Raw genomic sequence first — 22,261 nt, 5'->3', positions numbered from 1 at the left:
AGTTAGCAAAGAGAATGTAAAAAATGGTATGTTGTCCTTCAGCATATCTGCGCCAATGGGCTCGCTTTTCAGACTTGGATGTCTGACTCTAACAACTAGTGGCTCCACTCAGGTGGGCCCTAAGATGCCCAAATATCTATTTGCTACACCCGTATGCTAAGTGATGTCTTGAATTTCCCTAACGCTTACATTTGGGCTCTCATTTCAGAACCCAGGTTTCAAACTTAGGACTCAGAGAGCTGGAGAGCTTATCTGTTTATTGATAACAACCATCTAATTTTCTCTCAACAGTGCCGAGTCAATGCAACTAAAGAGCTGGATTTTATTCTGGCTTGTGCATCAATGAAATTGTCAGCTAATGTTCAGCTGCAAAATCTTTATTTCTGATTATTAGGTAGGAGGTAGAAATGACCCAACTTCATTCTGAGGTACAAAGTCTCGTTGACAGAGATGGCAATTAGAAAAAAACATCTTTTTACCATAAACTGAACAAATGTGCTGTGGAAATTGAGAGGGAATAAATATAGAACTCCATGGAGCCATTTTTACAGTCTCTTTTCAGCCTATAGCTGTGCTTTAATGGTGCTATTTTAAGAGGATGTAGACCAAAAGCTCCGATTACGGATTTTCATAGCAATCATGATAGCTCCTTAGGAACTGTTATGATCTCAGTGTAAGTATATAAAAACATTGCTCTACCTGCCAATGAGTATTTTGGGATTCCACAATGCAGCATGTGCTTCATTGACATGATAAATTGTAATCGCTCTTTTGGCGCTAAAAGCATGCACAGCAAAAATGAACAACTGCCATTCTCTGAAATGATCTGAAATGCCAGTGCGAACAGTCTGCCTCCTCCTCCTCTTATGCAGTGTCCAGGCATTCAGTGTATCCTGGGTGAAAGTCTCATTGGACCGAAGACCATCACATAGCGTATGCAGCATTTAAGTTTCATTTAAGTTCTAGCTTGAGGACTTTGGTGGGATGGAAATAGTGCATAGGACTTGTGCTGCACCTCTGCATAGTGGTGAATTTCACTGTCTGAGCAAGACATTTAAAGCCACACTATAGAGCCTTATTCAAGAGTTTCAAATACAATTAGCATAGAGTGCTGAACACCTCTTAATAGACTTTTCCTCGTGCTAGGACCCTGCCTCAGCACAGATTCACGTAGGCTGTCGGTGGCTGGCTGCTGTCTCAAGGTGATATTTATTCAGTTTACATATTTTTTGTCTCTGGAAAAGGGGGATTGGGCTGGCAGTTCTATTTCATCCACAGCCCAGGGTAGACAACTGACAAAACCCATTTCATATGGTATGATACGTAACAGTAATCTCAAATACATGTCTTCAAATTTCACAACTGCACACTTCAGATATTTATCACTTGTGATTTCAGACCCAGATCAATTTTATGGAGCGAATTCTGCCATCAGAGTTCAATGAAACCCAGAGGTGGAATTTTGCCCTATCTGATTTATAGCATGATGGGGTAATTTTATCAAACAAGACTTGTCAAGTCCATAAAGACTTGCCCTTTGGAAGTTTTCTACTGTCTGTCAGAACGGCTGCCCATTGTTGGTTAACATAACTGGAGCTAATAAAGTTCCAGTTCCATTGCTAAAATCCAAGTAAAAATGAGAAAGTAGCACGATCATAAAATCCATCAGCTCTGTAAACAGCCCGTTTTCTAGTGTCCGACTGTGTGGAGAATTTCAACTATCGTAGGAATTTGAGTGGCGTACAGGTGTCTTCTGCCAGTAAGAGTGTGTACACGAGGTGGGGGATGTGCGGTGACAGTGAAGAAAAAATACAGCATGTTGTCAAGCATCCATTTGGCCCATATTTGGAAGCTCTCAACTGATGCTTGCAGCTCTCATATTTCCCAGAGCAGATATACCAGAGTGAAAGTTGTGTGCAGAGCAAGGAAGCCACGGAGAGAGCCCTGCATCCCCAACTGTGTGCTGGTTTCAGGCACTGCGCCCCTGTTAGGTTTGACATTCATCTTACAGGAATACTTAAAAACAATATCTTCTGTTACTCACATGGCCAAATTTTGATCTCCGTCACTGCGATACTACCCAGAGGTACCCACAGTTGTGGGGCACCTTGCTACTACCTGTCCCATCGCGAGAGGGAGCCCTGTCTATGCCTGCTAGCTAGGGTCAACTCCCTAACTCTCCCAGTCACAGGCAAGACAAGCACTCCCCTCTCAGCCCATGCAGGCTTGCTGTCCCATATGCAGGCTGGCATATAGAGTGCCCACTCCAACCACTGAGTCCAGTCTCCTGCTGCAGTGTCCAGCCCCTGTTCCACTGGACACTCTGAGTTACCAGGCCTGCTGTTCCCAGAGGAACAGTATACCATAGCTTAACACACAGCATTTAGAGTTGTTTATAGAAATAACAAATGTAAGTTTATTTAACAATGAATAGAGAGTCATATGATAGCAAACAGAAATACTGGGGGGGAAAGGGTAATACAGTAGAACCTCAGAGTCATGAACACCTCAGGAATGGAGGTTGTTCGTAACTCTGAAATGTTCAAAACTCTGAACAAAAATGTTGTGGTTGTTCTTTCATAAGTTTACTACTAAATATTGACTTAACACAGCTTTGAAACTTTACTATGCAGAAGAAAAAGGCTGCTTTTAACCATCTTAATTTAAATGAAACAAGCACAGAAACAGTTCCTTACCTTGTCAAATTTTTTTTTAAACTTTCCCTTTATTTTTTAGTAGTTTACATTTAACACATCACTGTACTGTATTGGCCTTTTTTTTTTTTTTTTTTTGAGCGTCTCGCTGCTGCCTGATTGCAAACTTCTGGTTCCAAATGAGGTGTGTGGTTGACTGGTCAGTTCCTAACTCTGGTGTTGGTAACTGAGGTACAGCAAATAAAATCATAACACACATTCTACAGCCTACACTCAACTCACACAATGCTCTCTTAGCGAATAAGGTACTGCTTATCCCCAAACTCTTTCTCACAGCGTTTTTCAGCTAGGATAGCCGAGAGCCTTCTTTCATGAAGCCAAGTCCTGTGGCATGATGAAGGACAAGCAGGTGTTTATTTGCACCTCAGATGTACTTCCAAAAGTTCATTGTCTTTGCTCCAACACAGGATAAACCCTGTTTTTTCCCCACAAATCTATTAACATTTTACTCAGACTGTACATGGGCATCCATTGTGAACCATACAGTACTCAATTTGCATAAGCATCTCTTCCTCGCTGCCTAACAGGAGTGTGAGGTTCCCCTTTGGGTGACTTTCCTTAACTCTCAGACCTAGATAACATATCTTTGGCGAACTAGAATGTAGAGCCCAGACCCAGAGATCCCTGTACCCTTATGCACCCTAGCTGGGACAAAGAGGTTCCTGAGTCACAGTAATACAGTTTAAATCCAGAGTACTTCAAATGAAATCAGTGGCTTTACACCTACATAACTGAGAACAGCATCTGACCCGCGATCCCTGACCACTCCGACAGTTTTACCAGAGGCCCAATTCCAATTTCACACTGCCATTGACTTCAGTGGAGTGATTCCTGCCTGACACCAGTATAAATTATATAATAATCACACCAAATTTTTTTAAATCACAGCTGTGCTGTATGTTTATCTGTTTTTCGAAAGACAGTAACAAAAATAGTTTGCTCAGACCAACTGCTTCTCTGTTCATGGCATTTAATCAGCATGGGAGAACCTGACGACAGAAACAATGAATCACTTGGTTTCAAGCAACGGGTGGGCATATGAAAAGCCTGCTGCCTGAATATTTTTTTCCCCTGAGCAGACTGAGATTACTGTACAATGAGCAGTTATAGCAAAGACCTTGTATTCACTGGATAATAAAATATATCAATAAATGATATGAAATGATATGCCAGTAGAGACTATACTTTTGACTTAATCCAAAAATAACCTGTCATAAATATAAAGGGAAGGGTAAACCCCTTTGAAATCCCTCCTGGCCAAGGGAAAGCTCCTCTCACCTGTAAAGGGTTAAGAAACTAAAGGTAACCTCGCTGGCACCTGACCAAAATGACCAATGATGAGACAAGATACTTTCAAAAGCTGGGAGGAGGGAGAGAAACAAAGGGTCTGTGTGTCTGTCTATATGCTGGTTTTCTGCAGGGGATAGACCAGGAATGGAGTCTTAGAACTTTTAGTAAGTAATCTAGCTAGGTATGTGTTAGATTATGATTTCTTTAAATGGCTGAGAAAAGAATTGTGCTGAATAGAATAACTATTTCTGTCTGTGTATCTTTTTTGTAACTTAAGGTTTTGCCTAGAGGGGTTCTCTATGTTTTTGAATCTAATTACCCTGTAAGATATCTACCATCCTGATTTTACAGGGGGGATTTCTTTATTTCTATTTACTTCTATTTTTATTAAAAGTCTTCTTGTAAGAAAACGGAATGCTTTTTCATTGTTCTCAGATCCAAGGGTTTGAGTCTGTGGTCACCTATGCAAATTGGTGAGGCTTTTTATCCAACATTTCCCAGGAAAGGGGGGGTGCAAGTATTGGGAGGATTGTTCATTGTTCTTAAGATCCAAGGGTCTGGGTCTGTAGTCACCTAGGCAAATTGGTGAGGCTTTTTACCAAACCTTGTCCAGGAAGTGGGGTGCAAGGTTTTGGGAAGTATTTTGGGGGGAAAGACGCGTCCAAACAGCTCTTCCCCAGTAACCAGTATTAGTTTGGTGGTGGTAGCGGCCAGTCCAAGGACAACGGGTGGAATATTTTGTACCTTGGGGAAGTTTTGACCTAAGCTGGTCAAGATAAGCGTAGGAGGTTTTTCATGCAGGTCCCCACATCTGTACCCTAGAGTTCAGAGTGGGGGAGGAACCTTGACATAACCTCATTTCTCTCACCCCAAATCCAGATGCCACCGTTAAGGTTAAACACAAAAACACCCTAATTTTTCATCTCTCCCTCCTGCCCAATGGAGCTATCCTGCCTGTGCCGTTTGATGATGACATTATGTTGCTGGCCAACTGGCTTAATGATGGCTGTCAGTCTGCAAATAAAATACTTTAACTGGCCAATGAGAACCCAGTACTGTCAAAGCAACAATTAAGGAGCTGCTTGAGCAGCTGCCCACACTGTCAGTGAGGAGTCATCATGGAGTGCTACACACACTGTGTCATGTGTCATTTAAAATTCAGTGTAGGTCCTGAATGAAGCAACATGACAGGACATGCATTTTCCTGTAGTTTCTCAACCAAGGATCTACCAAGTCTTAGCCATCTTTAAAAAAATAGCCTTTAGAGTTACCATGCTGCATTCTCCACCAACTTCATAACTTTAGTTTGCATATGGCATTCTCCTGTCCCTCTTGCTTGTTGTGACCATCCTATTGTACTCAAATATTAAATACTGATAATATTGCCATCCAGACTCCTTCAGGAGTGGTGTTTGATGTTTTCTAGCAGGGCCCAAAATGTTACAACAGACCAGGAAAAGAGATTACTCCAGCAGCTCCGAGAGATCACTAGGGTCATGAAGGAAGGTAAACTCATAGATGGCATCTCCCCAGAGAAGGAAGCTGAAGAAGCTCCTTATATGGAGGATTGGGAAGGTAAATGCGGTTTTTTATTTCTTCTTTACTGTCATCTGAACAAAATCGTTTTGCCAGAACTGGAGAATCTCTCCCCCTCCCCCCCCTCCCCCCCCCGATCCCCCAATGCAAACAGACTCCTGTACAGTTGCCTCATTTCTTTTAAGAAAGGTGGCCTCCAAGACTTCACAAGAAGGATTCGTTTTCCAATTATATTAATGAGCAAATGGATTTTGAACTATCCAGCATTTCACATTGCCTGGATAACACAGTATCTGCTGCCAGAATTGGCAGATGAGCTTGAGTACACGCCAGTTGATACTTTGTCTTGGCTGACATAGATTTATTTCTGTGCTTTTCTTCATTTGGCCAGGTTTTATTTTCTTCAGCGTTATACCACAGAAATAAGAACCAATATATTTTGCCTTATTTACTTAATTTTGGTTTTGTTTCTTTGCTTGCTCTAATATTGTAAAGATAATTGGAGAACTTAACTCCAGGAGTTCTGTCTTTCTAAAATTCTGCTTTTTAAACTCTTTTTGATTTCTCATTGTTGTGTTGTGTGATGGTGTTTTAAAAACATCCTGACGGTGTTGTTGAATTCTAAAGGCTTTTTTTTTTTTTATTGTAGACTTAATTTTTTGCCCTTTAGGAAGCTTTCAGAATCGTCCAGAACAAAAATGGTAGCCTCAAGCTCTGCTTTCTTAGTCCAGTTCTTGATGCTTTTTAAAAAAATGAAATAAACAAAAGCATTCGGTTTTATCTAGTTATCCAACATTGTAAAGGACGTTGTTTAATTCTAGATCCGAGGTCTTCAAAACATGTCTTAGAGAGGCACTGAGGTATTCAGAAATGTATTTACTTAAAGATCAGTGGCAAGATCTTCAAAATATTGTCACCTAGCAGTTCCCATAGCTCTCAATCTAGCCCCAGTGGTGGGTGTGGAGTGCTTTTGAAAATCTGTTGGAAATCCTGACCCCCATGGTAGTCAATGGGAATTTTGCCATTGGCTTCAAAGGAGCCAAGATTTCACCCCATTCCCTACAAGTTTGGGATGGTATTAATTTGAATTAGCTGTACTTTAGGGAGCCTCAGCAGAGTAAAAGCGAACTGTTGCTCTCATAAGACTTTAACATTCTTATGATAAGCTCTAAATTCCTTGAACAGATTTGTCAGCGTGGTTGTTGTATCAGAATGGTCTATTTTAAAACTGGATTTAATATTTTAAGGTTCATGTCACTTTTGTTCCTAAGGTTATCCAGAAGAGACCTATCCTGTCTATGATAATTCTGAATGCATCAAGAGTAGACAGGACACAATCCTTGTGGATTACCCTGATCTGAACGAGCCCTCTGCTGAAGAGATAGCTGAAAGAATGGAGGTTATGGAAGATGAGGATTATTTGTGTAGTGAAACTTTACTGTCTGCTCTCACTACAGAGTGTGAAAGCCATGATATAGGACAGAAAAAGGACCAGCAGATCAGCTTCAGTGACCAAGGTGGTGTCCTCCATCACAGCCATAACTTTGAGAAGTGCTACTGTTGCCACTATGAAGAGGATGATCCTGCTGTCATCGCAGAGAATGCTGGGTTCCATGCTGACAGCTGCAGTGAGGCTGAAGACACAGCCAAAGATGATCTCTCCATGGATTCTGACAACGAAAATGCAGGACTGAAAAGCCAAAAAGCCAATGATATGGATGCAGTAGGCATGCTGAGAAAGCGAAACACAAAGGGACTTGAGTAATAGGGACCACCATGTGTGGCTATAGCAAGAGTCCTCAAACTCTCACACCTGTGTTCTTTGTTCTTGACCCACATTTATCTTCTCCATTTCCAGCACCACCACCTGAACTGGAAGCTAATGGCCTTCTTTAAATTACTCCATTATTACCTCCAGCACATGCTTGCTAGAGACTGCTATGAATGGGAACAGAAGATTATTTTGTTCCAATATCCACACTCTGTCTTTACTTAATCCTGTGTGATTACTGCCTCTGAATAACCACCTCTTCCTCTGAAATGTTAGCTGCACTGTAGTGTCCTGCCTTGCCAGTATTAGGAATGGACTTCCTGCCTTGAGCCTACCTGCTGCCTTTGACAGCTATCAGTTATGAAAACAAGACCATTTCATCAGATTATTTAGGAAGATGGAGAGGAACGTGTTAAGTTTCGTAGCTTCTCTTTTGCGCTGAAGCAGATGGTAAGTATCTTTTCACCTAATCGGCAAGGCAATCTGCAGGGACAACACGAATGACCAATTCCTTTTTCAACCACATTGCTGTCACAGTAATTAATTAATATATACGACACAACAGGATATGCATTCCTTGACCATTGGGGCACTCTGAGCCAAGTACCTGCATGCACTTTCAGAAGTGAAACAGTGTCTCAGGGCTGCACGTGCTCACATGCCTTTATCATGTGGCTCCTTAATTTAAACCTCTCACAAAGCGTCCACTAAGGTTTACATTGTACTTTATTTATGATAGCAGCCTACTGTGAAAATAGTCCATAGAAGGGAAAAATCATAGTGAAAACACTGTAAACTCTTTTCTTCTTCCATTTAGAATATATTTATTTTTACTTTATTTTTAAGTGCATCCATTGTAAAGAGTTGTGGTCTCTTTAGGACTCCGTCTTGCTCCAGCTATGTCTTGAATAGTTTGATTACGTTCTGAGTATGTGTCTCAACAACAGTTAGCACAGGCCTCACGCAACGGAGAGGCTGAAGGGAAGGTGGCTCTTAGCCAAGTTCTGCTGGGGGCAAAGGTTGCTTAACTTACTGCGGTGCTAGAGATCCCGCTAGGCCCCGTTCATCTGGGTGGGGATGCACACAAGGCACGCCAGACATGCCCACGCCTGGCCCCTGCACAGCCCCAAGCACCTCCCCTACGTCAGGAGTGGTTCACATAGAGCCAGTTACTTGGAACATGTGGATGCCCCTTCACAACAGGGTTCCCGTGGAGCAGCTTTGTGCTGCTGCTGAAGGTTTTTTGTTTTTTTTTTCTCACCTCTACTTAATGAAGCGTTAAGCTGGAGCAGTAATGGCAGGTGCTGTCAGGTACCAGACCAGAAGTTGTTTCATGCGCCCTGCCTGCTAATATTGGCATGTGCTTGCAAACAAATGCTCTAATGAGCTGCTTGGTCTCTTGTTTGCCTCGATGCCCAGCTGCTGAAAAGGGCACTGTTTTCAGTGGCAAGACATTATGCCACTTCATTTAGGGAATATGCTCCCGCCCTTTACAAGCGGCATTTCTTTCTCCATGTAGCTCCAGCATCAGTGCTTGTAAAATACTTTATTAGCTGTACTAACAGTTGTGTGAAAAGCAAATACTCCAGGGGAGGGAAAGGCAGTCGGGGGACTGTAGACACTTCTGGCTGTTAACATACATCTTCATATATTACTCCTGGGGGACTTCTGCACCACTGCGTGCTTTTTTTTCTACCCACCAAAAATAACTTTTGCCCACCAGGGGGCACTGTGGCACTAGAACTGAGCAGCCACTCCCAGCCAGCCCCAGCTACCATAGGCAAGAGAATGAACCTGCCTTCTTCCCAGTGCCAGTCAGGAAACAGGGAATCAGACAGCATGGGGTTGCTGGGGGGGGGGGGGGGTCACAGATGGGTTCATAAGGGCTAGTGTGGGAGGACAGCTTGTGTTTGGGGCTGAATGAGGGTGGAGGCTGAGGGCCACAGTGGGGTGGAGTAGGGTTGCAAACTTTCTAGTCACACAAAACCGCCTCTGCACCGAGGCCCTGCCCCCCCGCTCACTCAAGCCCCCTCCCACTGACACTCGCTCTCCCCGACTCTCACTCGCTCATTTTCACTGGGCTGAGGCACAGAATGGGGTGAGGACACTGGCTGGGGTGGGCAGGCTCTGGGTTGGGGCTGAGGGGTTTGGAGTGTGGGAAGGGGCTCTGAGGTGCGGCAGTAGGAAGGGATACAGACAAATGAGGGGTTCAGGGTACAGGAGGGGGCTCCAGGTTGGGGGCCAAGTGGTTCAGTGTGTGGGAGGGGTTCTGAGCTGAGGCCAGAGGTTGGGGTGTGGGAAGGGGTACAGACTCCAGGGTAGGGCCAGAAATGAGGGGTTCAGAGGGCAGTGGGGTTCAGGAAGGCATTTGGGTGTGGGAGGGGGCTCAAGGATGGGGGTGCAGGCTCCAGGAGTGAGTTTGGGTGTGGGAGGGGGCTCCAGGCTGGGGCAGGAGGTTGGGGTGCAGTGGGGTGAGGGTTCTAGGTTGGGCCAGCCTGCAAGAGGGGGACTAGGGCTGGGGCTGAGGGGTTTGGAGTGCAGGAGGGTGGAGGGACACATGGGACTGGGCTGAAGGTGTGCAGGGCCACATGGGAAAAGGGGGTGGCTGAGTGGGGGCACAGACACACATGTGGGGAGGGGGTGCAGAGACACATGGAGAAGGGGTGCAGGGACACATGGGGATTGGGTGTCTGAGTGGGGTTGGAGGGACATATGGGGACAGAGACGGATGGCCTGACTGAATGGGAAAGGCTAAGGGTCAGCCAGGAGCTGCATGGGTGAAGCTCCCTAACAAATCACTCCCTACCCCCTAAAAAAAACCTATTTCATATTTTTCCTACCCACACCAACAACCCTCCAAGTTCACAGCCAGGCTCCTTCCTGGCAATTACTTCCCCCTCCTTCAGGTCCTCTCTGACCTCCCTCAGCCTTTGCACTGTTTCTGAGGGGTACAGGCAACAGTTCTGTAGTGTAGTTTAAATTAATTATTACTCAGAGTTCTGTATCAATATGTCTTGTAAGGAATCAATTTGTCTAAAAAACATTTCCTGAATCTTTTTTGTTGTCTGTATTAGCACAGACACAGTTGCTGATGGGTATTTAAATGACCAAAATAATGAAAACTGGTGTGATTATATTGTTATTTTTGACAAATAAAATACACACAATTTTAAACTATTGGGTGCAGAATTTTTAATTTTTTGGCACAGAATTCCCCCAGGAGTAATGGATTTGACTAAACAGGATTATCATCCACAGTCACTGTTTTGTAGACTTGATATAGCACATGGTGCATTTTAATCTGCTGCAGGAGCCCAAATGGTATCATGACAAACAAAGAGAGCATCTGGGTTCCTGAATGTGAATAAGATTTTATAGCAGGTCATGGAAACTAGGATTTAGGAAATTCTGATGTCTGAGAAGGTGTGCTTCTAGCATTCAGTGTCCTACTGTTTATAAATACATGTCTGTGAAATTAAAAAGGGTTTTGTTTTTATTTGATTTTTGGTTGCTGTTTGCTATACATCTCAAAACAAATGTAAATTGAGTAAAAGTGCCACATGCATCTTTAGAGTTAACTCTCTTTAATAACATTTGATACTAAACTGCAGGACGTTCTTTGCAATAGCAAAGTCAGTTCAGATCCATGCAATAACCAAAGGCATAATCTGAAAGAAAGTACTAAAGAATGAACAATTTTGATGCCCACTTTACTGAGGACTGATAAAGACACCCTTAATAATTCATTAGCATCTCAAACATGTGCCAATAAAATCTTTGTACCATGCTACTATGTGATGTAGGTGTACTTGGGTATTTGTACAGCAAAATTATCAGAGGGTTTTTGTTTTTCTTTTCATTTAAGACACATTGGTACTATTTTCATATCCAGTTCTCTATAAAGCCTGGCCTAACAGCAGACCTCAAAGGAAATGAAATAACTGATGAAATATAGAAATCTCTTTAAAACAATATTTCAGAACTTAATTGAGTTGGCCCAATGCCCAACCAAGGCAATAGTGAATCCCTGGCCAGTGACACAGTTGAGGTCTGATAACTTGGGCTCTACCATGGCTGAAAACAAAAGCTACTTGTGGAAAGGGGAGAGGTTTCTCACTTTCTAAATATTCCTAGCCCTAACAGCTCATGAGATACTAGACTTTAAACTTGCCTTGGTCCAGGACTGATCATCACAGATGAATGTAGATGTGAGAGGAAATACCAAATGTCGAGGGATAGAAGAAAAACAACCGTCAGATTGTTTAATTTATTTTCTTCATAGAGTTGACAGATGGTTGAAAATGCTTAAAGCATTAGTAGTAGCCCTAGCAGAGACGGATGACTAGCCCTGATAAATGCAATTTATTATAAGGTTTGATCTATTTTGAGCTGCAGTTTCAGGGGTATAGAAATACAGGGAATGAAGGGAGTAATGCTGATGTTGCTTAATAGAGAATTCTTGAGAATCTGTGGGTTCTGCTTTAGATCCAGATTTCTTTTCGACATTGCCCTGCCAAGCTGTTGTTGCTGAAACAAGATTAGGTAACTGCTCAGAACTGCTATACAAATACAAAGTCAGTGATTAAGGCTAACAGATGCTAAGAGGCTAATTGAGAAGTTATTAGCAGGTGAGTAACCAACATAGGGCTACATGGGGGACAGTTAATTTTCAGATAAAGGTAATTTGGATAACTGGAATTATACTGTACTTGTACATATTGACTGTATTTAAATTAAATGTATTTAAGGGGATGCAGTTTTCTGTATAGGTGCCAGGTTGACTGTCTTGGAAAGTGAAGTCCATTTTAGGTATCAAACAGGTAGAGTTAAAGATTATGCCAGAGAGAAGCTGGAAAAGTCAGCACATAAAGAACTGATGGAAGTGACCTATTCCTCCTAATGGGAAATAACACAAGTATTATGGCTTGGATAGTATTTGAGCGTGGACAGATAACGAACTGCCTAAAGGGCACCATATTTTCAGACTGAGTGTGACATAGTAAGGTACCACATCAACAGTACATGAAGTTTAATAACTACATAAAGGCTGCATTCACTCCTTGCTCTTTGTGCAAACCTCCCTTTGACATCAATGGAAAGTCTGTTGTGGACGGTAGGGAGTATACAGTCCTGAACTGATAGTCCAGCCCCAGACTGTAGTTAAATATGGAATCTCTCTCCTCTGAATTAGTTCGATAGCCTTCCTTCTACAGGCAGGTCTTGAACTGAATAATATGCTTCTACCCCAGCTAACTTATTTTTGTTTACATTAATTTACCTTGTTTCCTCTTCAAGATAAGCATATATTTATGTAAGCATCTAGAAATAGGGTCTTATAATGGAAAGCATTGGGCAGCCTTAATTATTGGCATCGCTACCAGTACTGCCTCTAATTCCTAGTAGAGACAGCTCTACATTTTGGAGACATGCTTATCTGGATCCAGATCAGAACATCCTAGATGGAGGGCCGACCTCTATAATTGGCCAAGTTGAAATCCCAGATCCAGATCCCCTCAGACTTGGGATCGTGGTAAACCTGTGCTACATTCCCCAGTGCTGTGGGGCTCACTGACAGCGTGCATCACTGTACTGTGCTGGTACACAAGCGGCCAGCCACTTAAAGCAATACACATCTTGTTAAAACTAAACTGAGTAGCCAGCGTCTTGCTTACATGAAATCTTTTGTCCCAATAAAATTATATCTACCCCCCACACACACACACACTTAATCATTTCTGGTACTTTGTTTACCACTGCTGACAATTACCAGCGTAACAAGCAGACTACAAAATGGCGTCTGGACTACCAGATCAGTGCTGGATACACAGAATACTAAAAATGGAACTAATGAGGTGATGTTTGGGTAGCAGTTAAACACTCAAGTAATCTTCCATCTGCATCACTCATTGACACCAATTAAGTCCCATTTGTTAGGGTTTTTCTTTATCAATTTAATGGCATTTTGTAAAAAGTACAACATAAGCTTAGGCTCTAGGACCCAGCACAATATGATTCTCTGATAAGAACTACTTTACCCAAACAAGACAATCAATCCTTTTCAACTGCCCTCATCGCTCTCAGTGCGACAGCAAGCAAGACACCAAATAAGATTTTTTAAATGGTTCATTTCTATGTCTGTTATTTCAGCACTGACACATTTTAAGTTGCATATACACAGCAGCAAATCACAGAAATACCATAGCTGTGATATCAGCAACGACCAAATCTTTTATTTAATGCTTAAGAAATTAGAACTGGGGAAGATGAGTATTGGCAATCGGCTAAACCTCGCTTTAGCAATTACAATGGGGAGTCCTTGTGGCACCTTAGAGACTAACAAATTTATTTGGGTATAAACTTTCGTAGGCTAAAACCCACTTCATCAGATGCATGGAATGGAAAATACAGTAGGGAGGTATAAATACACAGCATACGAAAAGATGGGAGTTCAACAAAAAAACTTCTTCAAAACCAGATTCCAACGAGAAACTGCAGAAACTGGAATTAATTTGCAAACTGGACACGATCAAATTAGGCCAGAATAAAGACTGGGAGTGGATGGGTCACTACAAAAACTAATTTCTCCCTGCTGATACTCACCCCTTCTTGTCAACTGTTTGAAATGAGCACCTTATTTACATTGGCCTCATTAGCACTACAAAAGTGATGTCCACCCCTTCATGTCTACTGTTGAGAATAGCCCACTTCCACCTTAAGTGGCTCATTAGCACTGACCCCCCACTTGGTAAGGCAACTCCCATCTTTTCATAATCTGTGTATTATACCTCCCTACTGTATTTTCCACTCCATGCATCTGATGAAGTAGGTTTTAGCCCACGAAAGCTTATGCCCAAATAAATTTGTTAGTTTTTAAGGTGCCAAAAGGACAACTCGTTGTTTTTGCTGATACAGACTAACACGGCTAACTCTCTGAAAGCTTTAGCAATTGTTCCACTGCAGCATGCTTAGTGGTGTGTGTGTGTGTGTGTGTGTGTGTGACCCCATAGTAATACTTATAACGGGGTGTATCAGTATTTAGTTTATCTTGTACACCCAGAGTCTTTAGTCCCATTTCCCCATAAGTTCACTGACCTCTCTAGTGAGTTCAAAGTTTCTAGGGAGGCAGGCCCACCTATGCCCAACCCTCCCCAGACTCAGTAACTTTTTCCCAAGGCAACTGCCTTTCCTCCTACCCCTTTCTGTTTTTCCTCCTTGGCATTCCTTCAGCCTGCCTCCCAGGCTTTGTGCGTGTTACCGCCTCCTCCCTGGCTGATTTTGACTCCCGACACCTCCTGCTCTCAGCATCCTCTTGAGATGAGTGGTTACTTGGAGTCAGCTGCTTGGGTTTTTTTCTCTCCCCCCCCACCCCATATGGCAGTTCATACTGCCACACATGTAGTTAATGTAATATATTGTTCGTAGTGCTTTATTTGAGATTTTGTTGAATTTTATAGTATAATTTTTCTGTTTTATTTATTTTAGTTTTATTTAATGGATGGTTTCTTTGATTTTTCATTTCATTTTATACAAAAGGTTCAACAAATATAGGGTCAGCAGGCACCAAGCACTCCCACTCACCCCAAGCCTGACCCTGAAGTTTTCATCACAGGCTGCATGGGCAGCCCTGACCCCGTCTCTCTCCTGCCTGCACCAGTCTGCTCTCTGCAGAGGGCTGAAAGTGTGCGTCCCCTGGTCAGGAGAAACAGATCAGCATGCTCCTTGGGCTGATGGGCAGCAGACAGGAGAAAGCAGTCAGTCTAACCCCTCTGGATAGCAGACAAGGTGGTCCCAATCAGACATGTAATAGAAAGGGCAACAGCGAATCAGGCCTCTTTCAGGCCGGAAAACTTCCCCATGGCCAGTTAGGACCTCTAGAGGTCATTTCCCCTTCACCTGGGGAGAGGAGGAAGGAGCTTTTGCACCTTCTGCAAGAGTTTCAAGTCCTTGTGTTCACAGGGTGTAAGACATAGCTCAGTACAAACATGTAGTGCTGCAAATGGCTATAGCTCCACTGAAGTCAGTGAGCTTAGATCCGAGCTGAACTGGGCCCATTACAATTCACAAGGGTTGTATTTGTTTTAAACATGAACATTCACTGAAAAACATGGTGGGGAGCCCATTCTGTGTATGCCTAACTAGTTCTCTAGCTACTACTGCGCAGGTAGTTTCAGAAGAGAGTCCCAAGCCTTTTTAAAAACGGTCATTATTTGTTTGAAACAATTCAAGTTTAATTTTTCCGCAGATGTTTTGTATCGACAAACACTGAAAAGTCTACAACATACACAATGCAATTGTGAAAATACCAAATTAATTCTTACATATACTGATAAATACATTTGCTCCAGAATACCAAAGAGTTTCTTTAGAAATTTACTTCAGAAAAGCACATTTTTGCAGATTTATCTAAAACTCCAGATAGTTGGAAACAAAAGTAAGATGCCTGACCACTCAAAACTGGATAAGACAGTCTTATGCAAAGAGCCATATCACATTCTAGGCATTCTGAAAAAAGTATGACTGGTTAAATACTTGTTCTTAAGATTAACACACAAACTTTTCCAATTCGGAACATTTCCCCTTTTTTGATCCTCATATTTAAAGGAAATCCAGACAGTAGTCATAGTCAAATTTTACTGTATAATCATTGGTTTGTTTTAGGAAAGGCACAGTGATGAACTAAAAAAATGTTTACTGTGGGAAAAGAATCTTTCAGTAAACTTTGTATGTTCCCTTTATAGGAACAACAAAAACAAAACTAACATGTAGCATCTACAATTTCTACTTTCTGGAAGTTTAAGTAAACAGAAATCAGAAACAAAGATTAATCTTCCTTAACAGAGCCAAATGACCCCCAACAAATCCTAAAAAGGTTAGTTACCACCTAATATCCTACACCAGAGTCTTCACTTTGTCATTAGCTGGATCACAATAGTGCTTTGAAGAATTATCTTAAGGGGTCAACATAAACTTGGACTTTTGGAAAATGAGTAATTGCAAAAACATCCACTTTCTGAGATCCAGCTTTCATAAGCATGTCTTGGATTAAAAAAAAATCCTTTAATAAAATTATAATTTTCATTCCCCTATTCATGTTTATAAGAATCTATTCAACAAGGGAGAAATGAGAGGCGCATAGATGAACCACTGCACCTGTACAGAGCCCCCTCACAAAGTCAGTGCAGGATCAATGCAAGACTGGGGCCTTACTGATTGACTGGACACATCATTTCTATCATATGCACAAGCTAAACAAATTGAAAAAAAAAATTTTTATAACTTTCTTTAAGTGATAGTTATCTCTCATGTTTCTTGCAGCGATCATCAGTGCAAGATTATTGGACGGAAAAAGTCATCTTCAGTTGACGGTGTCCCTTTATAGATACTTTGCACTGTTAGCATAAACAGTGGTGTTAACTTGTTTTAGGGTTAATCTTTGCAAACAGTAGAAGTTAAGTGTGATTAATTAACACCTGCTGAAATTTCTTGTGAATTCATATCAAACATATTGGGCAATGTTGGAAAAACGAATGAAAAGTTACGTAGGGCACGTATGTGTTCTCTTTTCATAACGTGACTATAAAACATCTCATCAGTCTCTTTTGAAAGAAGTCCTTTGTTTAAATGTCATGTACACATTTATACTTATACTTTAAAGTGCCAACAAAATAAACTTAAAGGCCAAACATTTATTTTTTTCTCTTACAAGTTTTAGAATATGGAGCTAAAAGGCTTGTTAGTTTGTTATTGATATCCCTTATCACTCAGGGAGCCTTCCTAGGTGATTTTGCAATTGCTCTGCAAGTTAGATTATTAGATATTATTCTGCAAAGTATGGCTGTGTGACAGGTCTAGTTTCTCCAGCATGCACAACTACTTACAATATACATTTTATTATACATCACATTGGTTGCAATATAGGGTCTCATGATTTTAAGGCACATTCCATAGAACAGGACCAATTCTGCACTGACATATTCTTGGTGTAACTCCTTTGACTTTAATCGGGTTTCATGGGATGTACATCAAAGCTAAATTTGGTCTCTGATGGCCAATTTATTTTAAAGAATATTTATGCAAGTACCTGTAGTGCTTGATTTCTCTAAGACAAGGTCAGCCCAACTTAGAAACAAAGAAAAAAGCCACATGGATATCTTCATGGAGGCACACAAGTATGTGGGTGCAGGGGATAGAGCCAAAGTCCATCCAAGTCAGTGGAAAATCTCATTTACTCCAATGGGCTTTGGGGGGGATACGAACAAGTACGTACAAAATCTGAACAAGAGACGACGCTTTTCCACTAACTGGATAAAGAAACAATTTGTACAAGGAGAACTGCTCCCAAGCGCTCTCATTAACATATCATCCCACCATTGATCATTATATAACATCAAGTAATATCCAATTCCATTATTCCTTGTTAGTACCATCCAATAGATGAGGATGTCTTTTATTAGCGAGAAAAGGTTTCCAATAAATCATATGCCAACGCTTTCACACAGAAATCACACTGATTGTCAATTATTCACTCACTGAGTGGCTTTCATTCTATTGCCTGTACACCACTCTGGGTACAAAATGAAACCGTACAGCCTTTGTACATGGACTTCCTTCTTACTTCCTAGGTTCTTTGTAACTACCCTCCTCAGTTTGTGTCTTCGTTCTTCCAGGAAAAGATGGCCAGAAGGCTGAAACCATTGGAATTAGAAAGAACAAAGAAATCCATTTGGAGAAGCTGTGATTAAAATTTCTGTGTTCTTATATGCAGTGGTGTTCAGCACATCAATACAGAACTCTGACTGAAAATGCTAGCATGCTTAAAGAGCCACCAGTCAAAACTGGTTCCCGCTCATGAGAAGCTGTTCCTGACCATTAGAGAACGTATATCTCTAATGCAATATCATTCATTTTTGTTAAGGTTCCATGCACATCTTTGCAGCAGCCTCACCGGCACACAAAATGAGCTACTGTACATAGAGTGGGAAGCAAGCATGCAAAAGGAATCATGCACAGGATGTAGCAGAATGATGGCTGAGAATTCAATAGTTGCATTTCTTAATGATAACTAACCATCAGCTGTGAAATGCTGAGTGGTTTTCTTACACTGTGACCATTGCTATGAATGACATCAGGGTCATCAAAATCCCTGGTGGGGGGAAGGAGGGGCAGAGAAAAGGAAATATTGGTCTTTCCAATGAACAGTTAAAAACAAACAGATGTTTCTGTCATAATGGAGCCACTGCAAAGCCCAAGTATACTGGTGTGCTCTACGCCTTGCTCTGAGCATGGTCACATTCTGGCTCTCTCATGCCACCAGAAGAAGCAGATGCCAGAGGTGAGGGTCCCCAGCGACCTGTTGCTGTGTCTGGACAATACACTTTAGGGAGCCAATATTTAGAGCAGCCTAGCAGATCTTAATTGCCACAACTGAGCATAAGGGAAAAGTGAATCCATTTTACAAATGCGCTTGAGTATCTTGGTCAGAGATGATCCAGGCTTTAAAGTTCAACTACCTTAGATTGCACCAGTGCAAGGCACAATCTGGCAAATTAACTAACACCAATGATAAGGGCATCAAATGCCTTAAAAGGCTCAACACCCTCCTGGAAGTAGTCACACAATATTCACCCTTGAGAGTATCAGGGAGGCGGAGTTAGACAATTCCACCATCCCCTCCATTATGACGAGCCAAAATATGGAAAGAGGTGAAGAGCTGAGAGCTTACCCTATCGCAGTTTATTCATTTAGCCTCTTTAATTCTATTGATGAATTCTCCAGGGGCAGTTTACAGTTTTCACAAATGTATTCACTAATCAAAACTATGCACTAATCAATTTCTACAGACAATTCTTGGCCATAGATTGTTCCCAAGCCATTCATTCACTGAAATAGGAAATTCAAGTCCTGTTGGATCATTTTGAATGGACACAAATCACAGTATTGTTCTGTCTAGATAAGCTTAACTCATAGCACCTTGAAGCAGGAGACAACTGGATGAAGAATGAAAAGCAGGGATTCCAAGCCAGAAATTTATTGATCCGACTAGCATGTGTAACTAAGGCTGTAAAAGATTATTTGAAGTTAGACCAAGTAGAAACACAGCCTCACTATCTGCCCTAACTATTCCAAAATAGGGTCACCAGGGTCAGTGGTGCTGAATACAAATATAGCACAGTGTTGGGGGCAGAGCCTCAGCTGATGTCAATTGTCCTAGCACTGTTCAATGGAGCAGTAACAATTTACAACAGCTGAGGATCTGCCCCCAGACTCATCTTAGTAGCAAAACGTTGTTATAAATCTTTAAAAGGGGTATCCTGGTGCCATGTCCCTACCTGAACCCAGACTTGAAGTTGAGAATTATAGTAAATGATGTGTTTATACTTGCAATGTAAGTACATTAAACCTTGGAAAGAACTGGAAAGGTTAGGAACTGAATATCATTTCCAGGGTTATCTTATTAAGCAGAAGTTGGCTGGCCTGATTTAATTTATTTGCTGAGCAGCCTTTCATTTTCAGACACTTACACAAAGACAGCCTTAAAGGCTTCTGCATGGGAATAATATGGCCCCCAATTTAAAACAAAACAAAACACGATTTAAAATAATTGTGCCAACATGGAAGATTTTGGTGAAGGAATTGGAAGAATTTACCTAATAGGTAAATTGCATTATTATTTTCTAGTTCCTCACACATACCATGGAGAAATATAAGCCATTCAGCTACCATTAATTAGGTGGGGTGGGGAGGCAAGGTGAGACAAACTAGGACCTACATTATATTGGAGAGACCACAACACAATACGGAAACTTTTCTGCAAAACCCCTGCCATGAAATATGGCCTCTGGACTGTTGAAGATTCCTAATTCTTCTGGTACTGACCATTCCACATACAGCATGTCCCTCTTACTCTATTTATTTTAATGGCCAGACCAATAAAAACTCCTGCCACGGCAGAAGCAGGGTTTATGGGATTAAATTATTTGAAGCTGGATTTTTGGTACGATTTTCAATTTCCTGGTGAGAAATCTTAGAACTGATGGAGTTGTGATTTCCTAATATTCAGTGTAAAAGTGAAAGAGGTTAGTGTTATCAATGTGAGCTGAAAACTGAGTACCTCCACCCAGAAATGAATCACCTGTACTTCAATCATTAGAGCACAGATCTGGGACCAAGATCTCTGGAGTTCTAGTTCCAGTTTCCGTTAATGACTTGCTGTTTGCCCTAGCGTGAGTCATTTAACCTGTCAGCATCTCAGATAGCCTAAAAACAATAAGAGGACAATAATATTATCCCACCACTCATGGGGATGTTTTACTAGCTAACTTGTACAGTCCTTATGAACTGCTACATAGTGTTATTTTATAGATGTTTGTTTAGGAGCTTTGATATTTATTGGCCTAACAACATAAACTGACCCTAAAATATATGGAACACTATTGCAAGAAACATAACAAAAGGAAATTTTCAGTGAAAGAAGAGTATGATCAGATGAGTTTCCAAAGATTTGCCAAAGTGATTCCTGGATATCAGGGTTCACATTTCTTGGAGTGCATCCCACTGCTAGCAAAGGGACTGCCGGCAAGTAGGAGTTATCAGTCAGGCAGGTGGAAAGCCCTTGTGATAAAGTCTATAAATCCCTGTTTTGGTTTAAATGAGACATTTTTTTCCTAATGCCAACCACTCAGACTCCAAACTAGAGCCGGTCAAAAATGTGCGGGTGGACGGAGGTCCAGAAGAAATGTAGTGGAAATTCCATTCTTTTCTTCATGAAAATGTTGCATTTTTCTGATCTACTACTAACCCCTCTGCAGCTGGCATTGGACAATACTGATGTCCAGAACCAAGGAAGTGACAGCGCATCAAAATATTGAGCCTATATGGTGGAGAAAAATCAGAGGTTTGTCATAGTAACTCCACTAGGATAACCCTAAGACAGCTACTGACTACCATCCAAAATGCATCTCCACAGATTGGCAAAGAAAGCTGCTGGCAAAGGCAGCTCTCTCTCAGTAGGACCAAGGTAGTGTAACTATAGCTATACAGAAATCACAGCTTTATCTGGGCCCTATCTTTTTCTTTGGGAACGCTTCAAGTAAGGCCATCCTCTGTGCTAGAAAAATAACCATGTTTAGAGACATCTGAGGCTAAACTATATTATAATAGGATTTCTTCTTTCTAGGGTGGACAGGAAATCCTTTGTATATTAGGGAACAGGCTTTTGGCCAATGTCAAGCCTTAGGATGTCTTTTATCCACTCCATACTGGGAAGAAACAATCCTCTTGTAAGGTGGGTTGGCCATAGCCATGTCTGACAAACATGTTTCAACTGTTACTTTTCTACGGTAGATAGTCCCTAAAGCAGAACTATTAACAAAAATCCATTCACATTTCTTACGTTTTGGGGTATTCTGCATTACAAAAATGGTTGGTCAAATGAAGGGATTTTCCCATGGCTCAAGGCCAAACGTAGTATAAAGCAACAGTATCAGTATCTGAGACAGTGCAGAATAGCCTGAAGAATCAAATGGGACTAAGAAGATCATGCAGTTGTACATTTGTTAGCAGTTAATACAGTGATTTTAGTAAGTGGTTTGGAGGGAAAAGTTCAAAAGTGCCTAAGGAAGTTAGGAGCCCAAATCCTATTGGAACTTTGGCTCCTGACTCCCTTAGGCCATTATGAAACTCCCAGTCTTTAAGTTTTTGTTCCTGATCCTGCAACTGCCTTCACACCGGCACACTGCTGTGGCCAAAGTTAATGGGGTTATGTCTGGGTACAGGGGCCTACTGATACAGGGCCAGTTGTAGGATCAGGGCCTTAATGTTTTTCTGAATAACTTAAATGAGATCCAAACCTCAAGAGAAGCTTCTAAACAGAAATTCTGAACAAGTAATTCCCTTAGGATTTCATCATATGCACAAATATTCATGATCAACCAGGTCTTAACACTAAAAA

The 22,261-nt window shown here is 41.6% G+C and overlaps 2 protein-coding genes across 5 annotated transcripts in view; one reads left to right on the top strand and one right to left on the bottom strand.

Moving 5' to 3' along the window:
* Positions 1-9,167, top strand: part of RIC3 (RIC3 acetylcholine receptor chaperone) — a 32,863-nt gene extending 23,696 nt beyond the window's left edge. Inside the window, exons 5-6 of one of the 3 annotated variants that reach the window (XM_073347471.1) lie at positions 5,434-5,579; positions 6,812-9,167. In XM_073347471.1, the coding sequence (XP_073203572.1) occupies positions 5,434-5,579; positions 6,812-7,305 (640 nt within the window). In that variant the 3' untranslated portion in view covers positions 7,306-9,167. Of the gene's footprint in view, positions 1-5,430; positions 5,580-6,811 lie in introns of all 3 variants that reach the window. The other 2 variants (XM_073347470.1, XM_073347472.1) reach the window with 2 other exon arrangements.
* Positions 1-22,261, bottom strand: part of TUB (TUB bipartite transcription factor) — a 289,705-nt gene that overhangs the window by 18,622 nt on the left and 248,822 nt on the right. The gene's annotated exons all lie outside the window — the stretch shown is intronic.

Source organism: Lepidochelys kempii, chromosome 6 (assembly GCF_965140265.1).
Source record: "Lepidochelys kempii isolate rLepKem1 chromosome 6, rLepKem1.hap2, whole genome shotgun sequence".
NCBI classification, from domain to species: domain Eukaryota; kingdom Metazoa; phylum Chordata; order Testudines; family Cheloniidae; genus Lepidochelys; species Lepidochelys kempii.
The sequence above is the reverse complement of the archived record's forward strand: the minus strand, read 5'-3'. Positions and strand labels throughout refer to the sequence as shown.